Raw genomic sequence first — 14,741 nt, 5'->3', positions numbered from 1 at the left:
AATCTAAGACATTTTGTGTGTTCATACATTTTGTGTGGAACATCATTATTTACAGCACCATAGCTCATCAAGTTTTTGATTAACAGAAACAAACCAGTCATCAAAATCTTGATCACACAATTTCTTTGTAAACAAAACCTCCACATGATTGTGTAAGCTCTAGCAGAAATGGATTAGAAGCCAAATAGACAGCCACATCATGAGACCTGGAGAAACATCCTAATACAATTCTCCAAATTGGTATGCATCATGTTGGGCCCACTGATTTTTTTGGGGATATTTTCTCAGAATATAAAGACACTTGCTTGTATGTTTTGTACTTGCATGAAACAATGATGGACTTAATAAAATTGAATTTTAAATGTTATATTAAATATAAAAACATACTACGAACAGGTAAGGCATAGTTTGCTTAGGCTATACACTTGTTATTGTAGCCTATACGTCACCTTGTTTTTTTTAATCATATTTGACATAATACAAAGTAAATATCAGTTGGTACCTATCTTGTAGTAGCAGTAACCCCCAACAGAATGTTTTTCATCACAGGAGGATGATGATTAAGATGATAAAGAGAAGTTAACTGCTGTCGCAGAAATGGATGCAGAGATGCCTAAGTATGGAAGCTACTGGTAGTTCTCTCCTCTTGTAGCCTACTTTTATGGACAAGTTTGTGTGGAATTTTCAGTGACACTGAAATGATGAGAATAATGAATAGAAAACTATTTGCACATTCTGATCCTGTTGAACAGAGCATGGATGCTGTACACAGTGAGACGTTCATTTCATGGCAGGTGAATTCTGCATGAGGAACTGTGGAATTTAATGTATCTCATGTATTCCCAGTTACCAGTAAAGGAGTTGTACAAACTGCATCTCATGAAGCAGTTGCTGGACGTAGTCTCAATTTAATGGCTCTCACACCTCATTGTGTAACTTACTATAGCATTGCTAGTTATGTGTTGATAAGTAAGGGTCAAGATTGTAGTGTGATTGGTTGTTCTTGGGTATAAAAGGAATCGTGAAGCATCTGTGGATTCTTGATCTCCTGAGACCTTCTCCTCAGCTCTGGCTTGTCCTACTCCTTCCTTACCTCTTGCTCTCTATCTCTGGTTTACAATAATCATGGAAGAGTAGGTAAGAGTAAACCTTCATTTTGTAACATGTTTGCCTTGTTATTGATTTAGTTCATTTGCAATGTTATTAAATGTTTATTTGATTCAACTTTACTTTGACAGTCCCCTACAATCTTGAAATTGATTTGCTGGGACATCAGTTACAGGAGGGTACATGGTCACAGGTGAATAATGTTAATTGTAGGAACAATAGCATATATAAATACTCATTGTTGGATTTCTATTTGTAGGCAATGAATGAGACCAAATTAAATGTCAATGATTTGTCTTTATTTCAGTGCCAGAAAGCATTTGGTCGGTTCTGAGTGCACGTCCACGGTGTGTAACATTAGCGATGTAGGGACTGAGAATGTTGCTCAAATAAAGGGATGGAGTGGAGTGTCATGGGAAACGGCAACGTTAACATCAGGGAATTTAAGCCAACCAATCGCAGTCTTAAAGTCCTCTCCCGGCACAAAACAAAATTAACTAAATGTTGTTTGAGATTGGTCGGCTGAACCAGGAAAGGACACCCCATGTCTGCCAACTGTATCAGGCTCAGAAAGTGGGAGGGGATAGGTAGAAATGCAGAGCTTGTCGAGGAAAACCTGCTAGCGAGTAGGTTAGGTTCACAGAGTGTTACCATGGACACTGACCAAAAGATTTCAATCACACAACATCCATGCTAAACCTAGAGTCAAAGTTCTTTGGACTAGACATTGTCATAGCAGGGAAGAAAACACTCTGGAATGTAGGTGTCCCACATTACCCGAATTCACCCAAGTCTTTAGCCAGGAGCAGGGGAAGCTGAAAAAGTGATGACCAGAGAGAGAAAAAAGGAGCGTAAAAAAAATGAATTATGTAACAAGCCTCTGACCGCAAGTTTGACCTTGGAAAAATTGAGATTCAATGGAATTCAATAGCTAAGGAGTGGGTAAAAGGCACTGGCGAACACAGTGCCACATCTTACTGTAGCAGAGTCTGCATGATGCAGTGGAATTCAAATGTGGTTGTACTTCTACATTCAAAGACAATCTAATCGGAAGCTAGTTAGATTCTTCATAATTGTGCACCCTGTTGGAAATGGGCCATGAAATATTTATTTGAAAAAAAAATAGAGTTGAGAAGTGCTCTTGTGAATTATAATGAAGCCACAAGGTGTGCAAACATACTTAGTTGTGGACATGCTGTGGCATAGACATGCTCAGTTAACTAAATAAGATAGTGCCAGCTTAGAGGCTCATTCATTTTTGTTCTGTAATATCCTCCTCTCTTGGGCAGGTTGGGACTTGTGCTTTCATCTACATCCACTCAATTTGAACAGCTATTCTCCATCAAATATATCTTAAGTGCCTGCCTACCTCAGCACATGGACAGCTTAGCACAAGACTGACCAGGTTACTCTCACCACACATCACACTAACCAGCTCCCCAATCACAGAGCCCCTTTGAAAAAACAATTTTCGTCTGTATCTTTTTCTTCAAGGATAACCTTTGAAATGATGCAGTTTTAAACCTTTTTTTAAGGAATCATTTTTGGCCTCCAGGTCAACGCTTATTTTCCAGCACTCTCTCCAAGAGTGGTTGTAAGGCTTGACAGGAACTTTTGCCAGGAAGGTGTGGCTGTGGTACTCGAATGCTGGAAGAAAAGAAAAACGGAGTAAACATGATTATATATACTGGGCTCCACGTACTGAACCATGACGTGTCTAAAGGAGGTCTTCTGTCCAATTGTTTTTCTGTATGAGTAGGGTTTCTGTAGTGCAGACACATCTTTTGTACTCTCTTGAAAAAACATTTTTTAAATAGCCTGCCTGGAATAAACATGAAGCACCACACTCTTGTCACCACTTTGGAGACTCACATTGACCATCACTGATTTGATTTGTTCTCTAGAATAGATATTCCTATTTGTCCAAAGGTTCTGTTTTGTTGTGACATGTAAACACTATCAGATTGTTCAGACACAATCTAGTGATTCACTGTGTCTGAACCTATATAAGATTGCACAGGCAATTTCGATCAAACTCCATTGTATGTGTATCCCAGTCGTTAATTCCAAGCAGTCACCAACAGAGAACTGATTCTCTCCTGAGGTCCTTTTAGATCTGAGGCACAGTGAGACAGTCAGACAGTGGGTACAACCTACAGAGGTCAGATCTCTTGAGTGATTGCAGAGGATATGACTCTTTACAATCAGATGACATGAGTTCAAACCGTACCTAAGGAGGGATTCAGTCTGGTTATGGTAGAATGCCATGCTTAGTGTCTGCAGAGAATGTGGAGGGAAATCCAAGTAATGGTCAGATGGCATACAGTGGAAAATAGACATTCTGACCTTGGGTGGGTAGCAAGTACATTATGGGTTCATTACCTGAGGTTTTTCTGTCTGGCACTTGCGTGACATCATTCATAAACAGCTGACTCACCAATGGGACATATATGATTAATATAGACAATGATTTACATAACACTAATGGAGACACCTTAAGTGTTTTGCATTAATGCCTCCACAGCTACACGCAATTATCCTGCATGATAATTCATCTAGTTCGGCCCATCCCAGAGCAGCGTTGAGTATGATGCAGGGCTTCAGTTGCATGGTACAAATCAGAATGCGGAACCTGTCCATGGTGCTGAAACAGTAATTTCGCTGTCCATGGTTCCAACTACCTAAACTGTCGCGGCAGTACATCCAACATGACCTGCTTGATCTCAAATGTAATCCTCCCCCCAAAAATCTAACCGTACAAAACAACATTCTGTATTCGAAAATAAGTTCTGGAAAGCATTAGCTTTTATTAAAACTGCATCATAGCCATCCGTTGATTTTAGAGAAAGGGCTGGTAATGAATTGTGTGAATTTAATTAAGCAATGCACCGAGGGAGATTAAACCATTTTCAGGACTAAGGCAAGAAGCCCCGCTGGGGATCCCTCATTGCGTTCAGTCAAAATAAACTTGATTGCAATTTAAATACCAGCCACGTGCACGGATACGAAATTGATTAAGCGCAAAAATGAATGAACTGTATTCCAGATGGGAGTGGCATAGGTTGGTGCATTGGCAAACTTGCATTAACGAATAGGTCACTTTTAAACATGAACCTATTTCTGTTATGCCAGATATCAGCCCACAAGGTAGGTTTAATGTAGTGCTTAGTTATTGACATAACTGTGCAGAAATGTGTTACGGTCGTCAAAATGTTGTCCTTTTCATGTACAAAAAGTTCCTGCTGAATGTTTTTATGGATAACATCTCGACCTTACATGTGTTTCATGCAGAAAAGCAAGCGTTGGGAAATTGTATTTCCCCCTTCTGTCTGCCTTGGTTCATTCCAACACCGCTGTGTCTCTGGCGCGAGGTGCTGGTATAATAAACACGTTTCACACGCGGGGTATAGCGAGCAAAAGCAACGGACTGGAAAGCAAGGACGGAGAGGTCCATTATTTTTCTACGAAGGACTTATTTCCTTTAAAATGTGAACAAGGGTAAGTTACTGTTTGGAAACATCTATGAAACGAGATTTAAGTTCTGGCATAAACTATAAATGACAACTTGATTCAAATGTACGACGACTTTGTCTCCAACATCACTGGCAAAGCCTGGTTCGGTAGCCTACAGTAGTTTGTTCTGACAAGGGTAATAATGTATTAAACGGGTGTTGATTAAGCATGACTCAAATGTGAAAGAAACCTTATGGATAGAAAAGGATCTCCTTAGCAGTGGTTAAAAATATCTTAAGCCACAAAACATGAACGCAAATTATCTATATATTAACTCTATGATAGTATGCTTTATGGTGTTGTTTGCTACATAATAAGACTTGAATTAATTATTTAAAAGAAATGCCCTACATGAACTCCATAACTAGCTGTGACTACAGAACAACTAGTTGATTTAATGTCAGCTGTAAGCATGTAATCAAGCTTATGAGATCAAACAGATGTTCCCAATTTGACAGGTTTCTTCCGGGAGTTTTGACTGACCAAAAACCAAATTGCTCCTCTTAATGAAAACGGCGTCACAGACACAGATTCAGAGAGTTAAAATACTTTTTAGGAACTTGTATGTCCGTTATTTCATCAGATTTTGTTGATTATGTTGTCATAATACTTCTATGTGTATACTTCGAAATCCTTTGTTTTTCATCTAATTTGAGTTTCTCACTGATTTAGTCATAATACAATGCACGTTCAAGGTTATCTATTCTTGGCATCGACATGACTATAATTTCCCATTGATGGCTTTACACCAAATGGATTGCCCTCTTCAGTTAGTATAATCCTCATTCAGCTGTAACAGGACAGTATTTCCTTAGTTTGATTTTGTACATTGTACTGATTCGTATGACAACCGGTCTTTGAAGCCCTGTGTGAATTTTCACACTACGTTTCAATTCAAAGGGAGCGTAAAAGCCTGAGGAAATGACTTGTGTATGTTAATAAAGGAAATAGCACTAGGTGTGTCGCGTAACTCTGAGAAAAACAAAGGGGGACACAGTCCTGTCCATCTCCATGAATAGATGTCATGTGACAGCGGTCTGTCGCTACAAGGCACCTGTTAGATGTGTGTTTGTTTGTGAAAGATGAGAGAGGGAGAGATAAAGAGAGAGAGAGAGAGAGAGAGAGAGAGAGAGACAGAGAGATAGGATTGTCACTTGTGATTAGCGTGCGGCTCTTGGATCCCTGTCTTTGGTGAACACCGAATGTTTGATTGCCTGTTTTATTCTGTATGCATTTGTGCAATTTCATTGCTCTCAGGACTTGCTAATAGAGGAGGGGTGAGGGGAAGTTGTCAGTAGGCCAGCGAGAACGGTCTGGCTCTGTGATTAGAAGACACGCCCGCGGAGCTACTTTGGCTGACAGAAGTAGCCCTAAGGTTACTGACAAGGCCCAGCCGGTATGATCAGATGCATCATAGGTAATGACATCACATGCATACAAATATGATATTACACCCTTATCAGTGTCAGAAGTGTCATAGTATTGTACAGAAGTGCCATACTATTCTACTGTATGTAGGTACTGTCGGTCTGTTCATGTTTTCCCATACTACTAGTGGCAGTGTTTATTTTCTACCCAAATGCTTTATCACATGCCTGTTTGGAGTGACATGCTGTAGTGAGAATTTGTAGTGTTGTGTGCACTCTGCAGTCACCTCACAAAGCAATGGTTTTATGAAATGTCAAAAACTTGGCTGGTTCTCAAAGTCAGCCTAGATTGTTATACCCTGTGCCAAAGAGGGAATTATTTATTTGTTGTCTATCAAGTCACTATGGACATGGTGTATGGAAATGACCATCCCACTTAATGTATCTGTTTCTGATCTTCCACAGTCTATTTTTACATTATAAATTGAAGGTGGATCTATTTTATACAAAACACTTTTGCGATGCAACAAAGGTTTCTCTCAATTTTGCTTACAATATTGTTAGCGGGAGTACAGACTAAGAACAGTATCATATTGATACATTTTTCTAATACAACACTCACTCAATTAGGGTTTCTCACGTCAATGAAATCATAGCCTGCCATTGCTTTTTTTGTGAAATTATGGAGATTATGGACCAGATGTGTCAAAGTCATTCAGGCCTCCTGCTTAGCAACGGGTTGCCGTGGTCTTGCATGTTCACTAATCACTAACTGTACTTTCGATTTTAAAGACCATTGTACATCTTAGTAGAACATGTTGTTGCTGATTTTGATGAAAGTGGAGTCTTTCCCGAAAGCTTTGCTAAAAATACAAACAATCTTCTGCCACAGGTTTCTTGTGAATGGTTGTATGGATGAATCAACAAGATCTACATCTAAAATGGAAAGCATCTACAAAACCATTATCTATCAAACTATTTTTCTTTAAGTGTGATACGCCAGTCAATGAGAAGTAGATTTGATAAAAGTCTGCTAATGGAAGTCAGTAGTGGTCGGATGTTCATGGAGTGCATGTGCGTCATAAAAGATAAACATCTTAGTAATCCTTGAAAGTATGTTGAGACTCGCAGCGAAGCAGATGTGAGGTAATTACACCAGATCTGGACATAATTTGTGTATTGTCACGCATTTTCTTTCCCAAAAAATTGAATTGAATACTACCATGTTTGTACAGTTTGCTCCACACTAACAAGCCAAAATATTTACTTTCATGTCCAAAGGCTAGGACAATGTTTCATTGTTTGCATGAACTGAGATAGAAAAGCTAAGTTGGAACATTCAGCAGTAATTTCTGTCTCTGCCTTTTGAATGAGTTTCATTCAAGCTTTTCTCATTGTCTGCTCATTCTGTGCTCTGCTCTGCCCCATCAATCATCTTGTTTCTAAAATAAAGAATGCTTTTTTGCCATATGTAACTGTCAGTGAAATCTAAAATAGGAATATGATAATGTGTGTAACGGGGGGGGGGGGGGGAATTCAGCATTGTTTTACAGTATGTACAATTTAATTATTCCCAAGGTATTGTTTTGGAACTGTTTTGTCCAAACACGCAGCTTGATGAGGGCTTAAGTTACACTTATTTATTGTTTTAACTAAAGCTGTGGGAATAATTGATGTTCATGCAAATCCTAGCTTGGTGCTGGAGCTTTGGAATTGAATGTGTAAGTTCCCTTTAGACTCATTAATCCCCAGACATGCCTTGGAGCCTTATTAACAGTGAGTGAAATCACTCATAAAAGTTGTAGGCCGGTTACGTGACTGTTGAAAGGAGACACTGAATGGCTTCTGCTTAGTGATTTAAGGATGTTTTGCTGCATATCAAAGTTTTGTGGCTTTGTGTCTTTTCACCAGTCATTGTACAATCTACTCCATCACATTCCATGTCCTGTTTTCTTGTGGGGCCTGTTTTTCCCCAACCAAATAAATCTTATGCTTAGTTTCTTCTTTCTCTCTCATTCTGTCAATCCTTTTCCCTCTGCCTGTCCTCTCTCTCCTTCCTTTATCCCTCCTTCACTCTCTCCTTCTCTCCTTCACCCCCTGCCTTCCGCAGCAGAATGAGCCTGTCGGAAGTGTCCCTTGTGGCAGTGCTACCGGACTGCACTCCGCAAGCACCAGAGCCGTGAGCGACCAGGAGGGGCCGACCATGACGCACCCCAACGCCAGCAGCGTGAGCTCCAACATCAGCGACACCTCGGACGGCCTGGGCTCTGGCAACTTCTACCGTCCCTTCTCCGTGTTCAGCGTGTTGACGCTCACGCTGCTCGCCATGCTGGTGGTGGCCACGTTTGTGTGGAACCTCCTGGTGCTGTTGACCATCTTGAGGGTACGGACCTTCCACCGCGTGCCCCACAACCTGGTGGCGTCCATGGCGATCTCGGATGTGATGGTGGCGGCGCTCGTGATGCCCCTCAGCCTGGTCCATGAGCTGAACGGGCGTCTGTGGAAACTGGGCAGGGTCCTCTGCCAGGTGTGGATCTCCTTCGACGTCCTCTGCTGCACGGCCAGCATCTGGAACGTCACCGCCATTGCCCTGGACCGCTATTGGTCGATCACCAGGCACCTGGAATACACTCTGAAAACCAGGAAGAGGATCTCCAACGTGATGATCGCCCTCACCTGGCTTCTGTCCTCGATCATCTCCCTGTCGCCGCTCTTTGGCTGGGGGGAGACTTACTCTGAGGAGGCGTTGGAATGCCAGGTGAGCCAGGAGCCCTCCTATACCATCTTCTCCACCTTCGGAGCTTTCTACCTGCCGCTGTGTGTGGTGCTGTTTGTCTACTGGAAGATCTACAAGGCTGCCAAGTTTCGCATCGGCTCGCGCAAGAACAACACCATCACGCCCATGGCTGAGGTGATTGAGATTCACATTGTATCCCGGTAGATCATGCCTGTGTGGATTATTGGTTTTTGTTGATCATTTTTTGAAAACATGTAGGCCAATATCAGTACTGAAAACACAACAGTAAGTTACCTGTCGGCTGTGTACTTTTCCCATTATCTATCTGTAAACGTTGTGGATGTTGTTTGTTCGGTAGGATGTTAGGATCTCATTAAATCACCCATCTGTTTTAGATTGTATTGCCTTATCGCACAGCCCAAGCGACAGAAAATATATTGCGGACTAAGCTTCAGATTTGAGTTATGTTTATGCTGTTCAGACTCCCAATTCATTGTGTTGTGTGAATGGTGCTTCACTCTCTCTCTCTTACCTGCCATATTCTATATGAAATAACTCATTAGAATTGACCTTCTAAAACATACATAAGCAGAAGCCCACAGACACGAGCACATACACAGACAGAGATACCTTTATTTTATAGCTTTAGGGAGGGAAGAAAAAAGTCATGAAGACAGACATAAGTAAAACCACCCCCACCGCCGGAACCAACACGCCACCTTGTTACTGCCTGCTGGCAAGCGCAGGTCTATAAATACCACCGTCTTTAACGATGCCGGGGTCCGCAGCACCTTCCTTACTGTGGAGCTTCCTTCTAATCATCTGACGCCCTGCCTCCGACCACACTTGATAAGACCAAGCAAACACTTTCAATCAGGCCGTTTCATCCTGTGCACAGACTGTGCAGGAACTTCCTGCCTGCCTTGCACCCTCTCTTGTTGACATTCTTCGTGGCTGTAATATCCTGCAGTATTCCGACGCAACATCCTCGGTGAGGTGGGTGGGTGTGGATGCAGCCAGCTTGAAAAATATGAAGGAAAGAATATCTAAATACAAAATGCTGAGAAGCTACTGTGGGCATTTTGTTTATGCACCTGTTGAACTACAGAGAATGCTGTAGTTACGGATTGGAAATCAATTGATTTATCATAGATCTTTGCTAGGTCCATCCTTGGCAGTTGTCCACTGAATGCTGAGGGCCTTTGGCTTCAAATTAGGCTCGGATGTGTATTTGTTAAATCCCTTTGGATTGCACTTAGAAGCGAATGAATAACTTAAAAAAGGAATGAATAAAAGGAGTAATAAATATGCTACTTTATACCAATGAAGTCACATCACCACAGCTCATCAAAAACCGTCAGATGATTTATATCAAGAACTGGTCAAAGGATTAACAAGCCTGCATGCTTTCAGTCCAGTTAAAAGCACAGACAGCGGGGTTGTGACTTGAAGGGTCTACAAATCCCTGGACAAAATGATTCATCAGACCATGAATTGAGGCAGTATGGTGAAGCACTCTGAACTTCTGCCCTGCCTGAACTAATCCATTTACACCATGCATCCTTCCACAGTCTACACCTCTGTATGGATATATGACCTTCCTGCAAGCTTAACGTATCCTAAAACATTATAGGAGCAGTGCCGATGCCAGGGGAGTCTTCCCTCCACAGTATTTCATATTCGGGTGACATGGAAATGCTTTCATGACAGGTTAACACATTCTGACGTCTTTGAATGTCTGACATTTCCACTAAAAGGACTCAGGACTCAAATTCCCAGTTATTGTCCTTTGGGTGTACCTTCAACAGTATAAACCCTTTCTCTCCTGCCAAACATGTATGGTTTGGTTCTCTCCATACCCTTTCATTGAGGATCATCCTTCTTGACTTGTCCACCCCATTCTGCAAGATCAACTGATTTGCATTGATTTGACTGAGCATTTCCTCAACACTCACTCCTGACCAGCTCCGTCTCACGCACACATACTGGCCACACAGTTTGTTGTGTTCACATGGTGTGCACACAAACGCACATGAATGCGTTTACGGAATTTTAAGACAGGCAGCTCAGCCAAGCGGTTAAGCTTTTGTTTTCCCGTGGCAGGTGAGTGTGGTTCAGAAGACATATTGCAGGTCTTGAAGGAGCTGCCACGGTCGCTTGAAGGAGACGTGACTTAGAAACCAACGTGTGGGTGGGTGACTGAGGAGTTTCAGGAGAGGCAGAAGGTTTTACATTTGAAGGCATTTATTTATTTGTTCATTTTGTGCTACAGTTTTGCCCTCTACGAGAGGGCGGTCAAAAATGCGGTCGATGCCAAGAGTGCTCGTCATAGTGTTTATTTTTTGCTTGCCAGATTTCCATCGTGACAATTGTGCAGATGCTTTTAATTGATTGATCGATTGGTTCTTTTATACCCATGTACATTCCTTGTAATGTTCCTGTTAGGCGGAATGATTTCCTGACAGGCTGATGGTGTGATTGACAGGTGAAGGAGGCCTCCCAGCAGCCCCAGATGGTCTTCAACGTCCGCCACGCCACCGTTACATTCCAGACAGACGGCGACACGTGGCGCGAACAGAAGGAGAAGAAGGCGGCCCTCATGGTGGGCATCCTCATCGGGGTCTTCGTCCTGTGCTGGATCCCCTTCTTCATCACGGAGCTCATCGTGCCCCTCTGCTCCTGTTACATCCCGCCCATCTGGAAGAGCATCTTCCTCTGGCTGGGCTACTCCAACTCTTTCTTCAACCCGCTTATCTACACGGCCTTCAATAAGAACTACAACAACGCTCTGAGGAACCTGTTCTCTCGCCAGCGGTGAGGCCCCCCCCCCCCCCCTCCTAGGCACCTGGAGATGGGCTTTAGATGTAGTGTCGCAGGCCACCGCTAACGCCACACTGCACGCGTCCGATATCTGTTGCTTTTTAGCTTTACATCTCCAAGACACGAACGCATTTTGGGGGATCTGAGCGTCAAAGGAAATCGGCAAGTAGCATGTGCAAAGACGTACCTGGACGTACTAGGTGCTACGTAAGTGTTTGAAAACTTTGGACTCACAGGCAAAGATGTGAGCACCAGGCCAGGAACAATACGCTTTTCAAAGAAAGGACCGTAGGACATCTGACAACAGCCTTTCTCACTGGATGCTTGTAAGGAGACAAAAAGAAGAAATGCTCATTCTATCTCTCACAACAACAGTTTCATCTTGTGATTTCATGGATGCAATAGAAATAGCAGTGAGTGGGAGGTGCTGGGTAACTCTTCTCTGATCCAATAATTAGGACCACATGGGGGTTAAACTGTCCTTTGTGGGCTGCATTCTCCCCTAGAAATATACATTATCTGTCTGACTGAGCAGGGATGGTATACTTTGTGACTCAAAAGGTTATTTAAAAAGTAGCAGTAAAACATGTTTGGAAACAGCAATCTCATATCATTGTGATTACTTTGAAAATGATTCAAAATAACTGATAAAGCACGATTGCTGTATTTCACCATCAAAAAAATTATATAATCATGTAGTGGAATGACCTGAAATAAAGACATAAGCTTGAGTTAAACAGTGGATGGTCTAATTGAATTCCTGTCTGTGTGAGACTGAGAGCAGAAATCAAGGAAAGTTCCAACTCATAAAATGTGGTTAATTCAGCGTGTAATAACGTGTGATTGTGAGTATCAAGAAATGGCAATCACAAAGGATACATATGGTTGTCCTCTGTTCTGCTATTATCATGTGGCTACTAGATAAATTGAGTATGAGGTTGAGGATGAGGATCCAACTTGAGTATGAGGATGATGATGGTGATGATACGCATGACAATGGCAACGAAGAAGGGAGAACCCATGAGCTCTCTTGTGGACTCATTTAAATAGCCTCTAATCTCTTTTCCCCTTCTCACGTTGCCTGGGGCCAGCTGATTAGTCACTTAGCACACCAAGATAGCTTCACATGGCACAGGAAATGCAAAACAGCCACTACCCTTCCAGAAAACGAATCCCCTGAAGATGCCTTTCCCTCTTGAAGGTAATGGTGAAGTGTGTGTGTGTGCGTGTGCGCATGTTTACATAGATGTGTGATTGCAAAACATGTCTGCTGTGTGTGTGTGTGTGCACTGACAGGTGTGTGTTAGTCTGAGTCCATTATATAAGTGCATGCATGGCTTTGGACTTGGGTGTGTATGCGTGTGTTGGAGCACATTGGTGTGTGTGTGTGTAAGTGCTAATGTATGGGTAAAGTCAGTGTGTTGCTGCCCTTCTCTCATGCAGACACTCACATCTCCACATCAAAGATGCACTATGAGTTCTCACCCCAGTGAGGAATGGAATAAGGGAAGGGAGGGGAAACTCCGGGTTAGGGTTGTCCAGTCAGGTGCACACGTTTTTTGGTTCTGAGCCAATGCACCACTCTGTACAGTCATTCTTGACTGGTTTTTCATTTTTATATTTCAAAGGAATGAAGAAGAGAGAGAGAGAGAAAACGAGAGAGAGGAGAGCAGTAAGAACAACGACACAGAGTAAAGGGAAGCTACTTGTTCTCAATCTGCAAGAAGGACGTGCCTCTTCACTTCACTCTGAGGAAACATTGTGTTCTGCTTTTGTGAGACACTACGACGCTCCCAACACAAATGGACTGTGTCTTTGTGCCTGGGTGAAATAGTGTGCGTGTTTTTTGTTTGACCCTACATGTTCTTTTATGTTTGTTAAACTCTCATGAACCATAATTGTCTTTGAGACCAGAAATGTACAGGAATACTGAATGTTTGTCGAGCATCTTAGCTGCTTCTTGTGCTGAACCTTCCATTGACATTTCAAGAAAGCCTTAATGGTGTATCTTTACCCACTGGAGTATTACGGTTCCCTCACAAGTGTGAACTGAGAAAAAACAACAAGGAGATATGCATGCAAAGCTTGTATGAGAAATATTCTCCTGGTACGGGAGAAATAGAGTGCTTCTCTCTTGTCTTCAGATCATTTGCATTTACATTTTATACCTCAGTAATTTGGGGTAAATCGACATGAGAAAATCACAGTGCAAGGACCTTTACAAAGCTGAAATACACATTTTATGCACAGAGCAATGAGTATTTTAGAATTTTTGGCTCCGGAGAGCATAGGAGCATGGCAGATTTGGCAGGTTTTTGGTTACTTCAAGATATGTAAAAATAAATCTAATCAGACTGGTCATTACTTCAACTGCCCAATTAAGAAACCGGAGGAGGGAGAATTCTTCTGACACCTGCTTGCACTTTGGTTTCCTTCTAAGGACTTTCATCTACCGCGGTCACTGTGTGTGTGTGTGTGTGTGCGTGTGTGTGTGTGTGCGCACGCGCGTGTGCAGGAGTGATTGAGCACTACCATTATAAAGCATTCATCAGATGCTTTGATCCTAAGTAATGTACAAGGGAGAATTTGATTGTGGTTAAATGCTCGAACGACCACAGTATGTCTGGCAAAGCGCCTCTTCCTTTTTAAAATTTAAACTGTCCTTGTTTCCACCTTCAACAGGTCAGCCATCTTTCATGTGCAGCTTACCAGTTACACTTTGTGTGCCTTTAGGACATATCTGTTTTGTCCATTAAATCACAGCTGTTACTATTGGCAAGGTCAACTGGGTACTTCTTTTCATCATAGATTTAGGAGGAGATTTATTTAGTTGAAGACTGAATGTGCTACTGCAAGAAATGATTAAGCTTTGATTTTCCACTACCAATGGTTGAAATAGGTGACATTGAATGTGAACACCTTAGATGGAGGCAGATTTATCTACTAGTCTTTGCTCGACACCTTTACACTTCCAACTCTCTCTTCAAACCTGTTTTACATTCTAGTCACACAAACAATGAAAAATAGATTCACCATCTGACATGTGATTTATTGAGCATAATTTGCATATTCTGTTATGAATAAATTCATATCAGGTATGTTTTAAAATATTGCATCAACTATTTGTGTAGGTTACACAATGTTTTTGTGTATTGTTTTTTGGTTTCAGCCACATAGGAGCAACGTCAGGTGGGGGG

At 42.0% G+C, this 14,741-nt stretch overlaps 1 protein-coding gene across 2 annotated transcripts; it reads left to right on the top strand.

Annotated features, from left to right (window-relative positions):
- The first annotated feature begins 4,505 nt into the window (after positions 1 to 4,505).
- On the top strand, positions 4,506 to 11,542 carry htr5ab (5-hydroxytryptamine (serotonin) receptor 5A, genome duplicate b). Of its 2 annotated transcripts, XM_084703446.1 has the most exons (4): positions 4,506 to 4,605; positions 8,098 to 8,898; positions 10,228 to 10,236; positions 11,210 to 11,542. In XM_084703446.1, exons 2-4 carry the CDS (start codon positions 8,191 to 8,193, stop codon positions 11,540 to 11,542), a joined length of 1,050 nt encoding a protein of 349 aa, XP_084559572.1. In that variant the 5' UTR covers positions 4,506 to 4,605; positions 8,098 to 8,190. The 2 variants fall into 2 exon arrangements, with proteins under 2 accessions (XP_084559572.1, XP_084559573.1); XM_084703447.1 differs by lacking the exon at positions 10,228 to 10,236 and having other exon boundaries at positions 8,098 to 8,745.
- The last annotated feature ends 3,199 nt before the right edge of the window (positions 11,543 to 14,741 follow it).

Source organism: Hypomesus nipponensis, chromosome 8, assembly GCF_054491055.1.
Source record: "Hypomesus nipponensis isolate SF chromosome 8, ASM5449105v1, whole genome shotgun sequence".
Classification (NCBI taxonomy): Eukaryota; Metazoa; Chordata; class Actinopteri; order Osmeriformes; family Osmeridae; genus Hypomesus; species Hypomesus nipponensis.
Note: the sequence above shows the minus strand (reverse complement) of the source record. Positions and strands in the feature narration are given on the sequence as shown.

What these genes read in the sequence shown, in the direction of transcription:
- htr5ab (XM_084703446.1), top strand. Translation starts at nt 8,191, where the DNA reads ATGACGCACCCCAACGCCAGCAGCGTGAGCTCCAACATCAGCGACACC.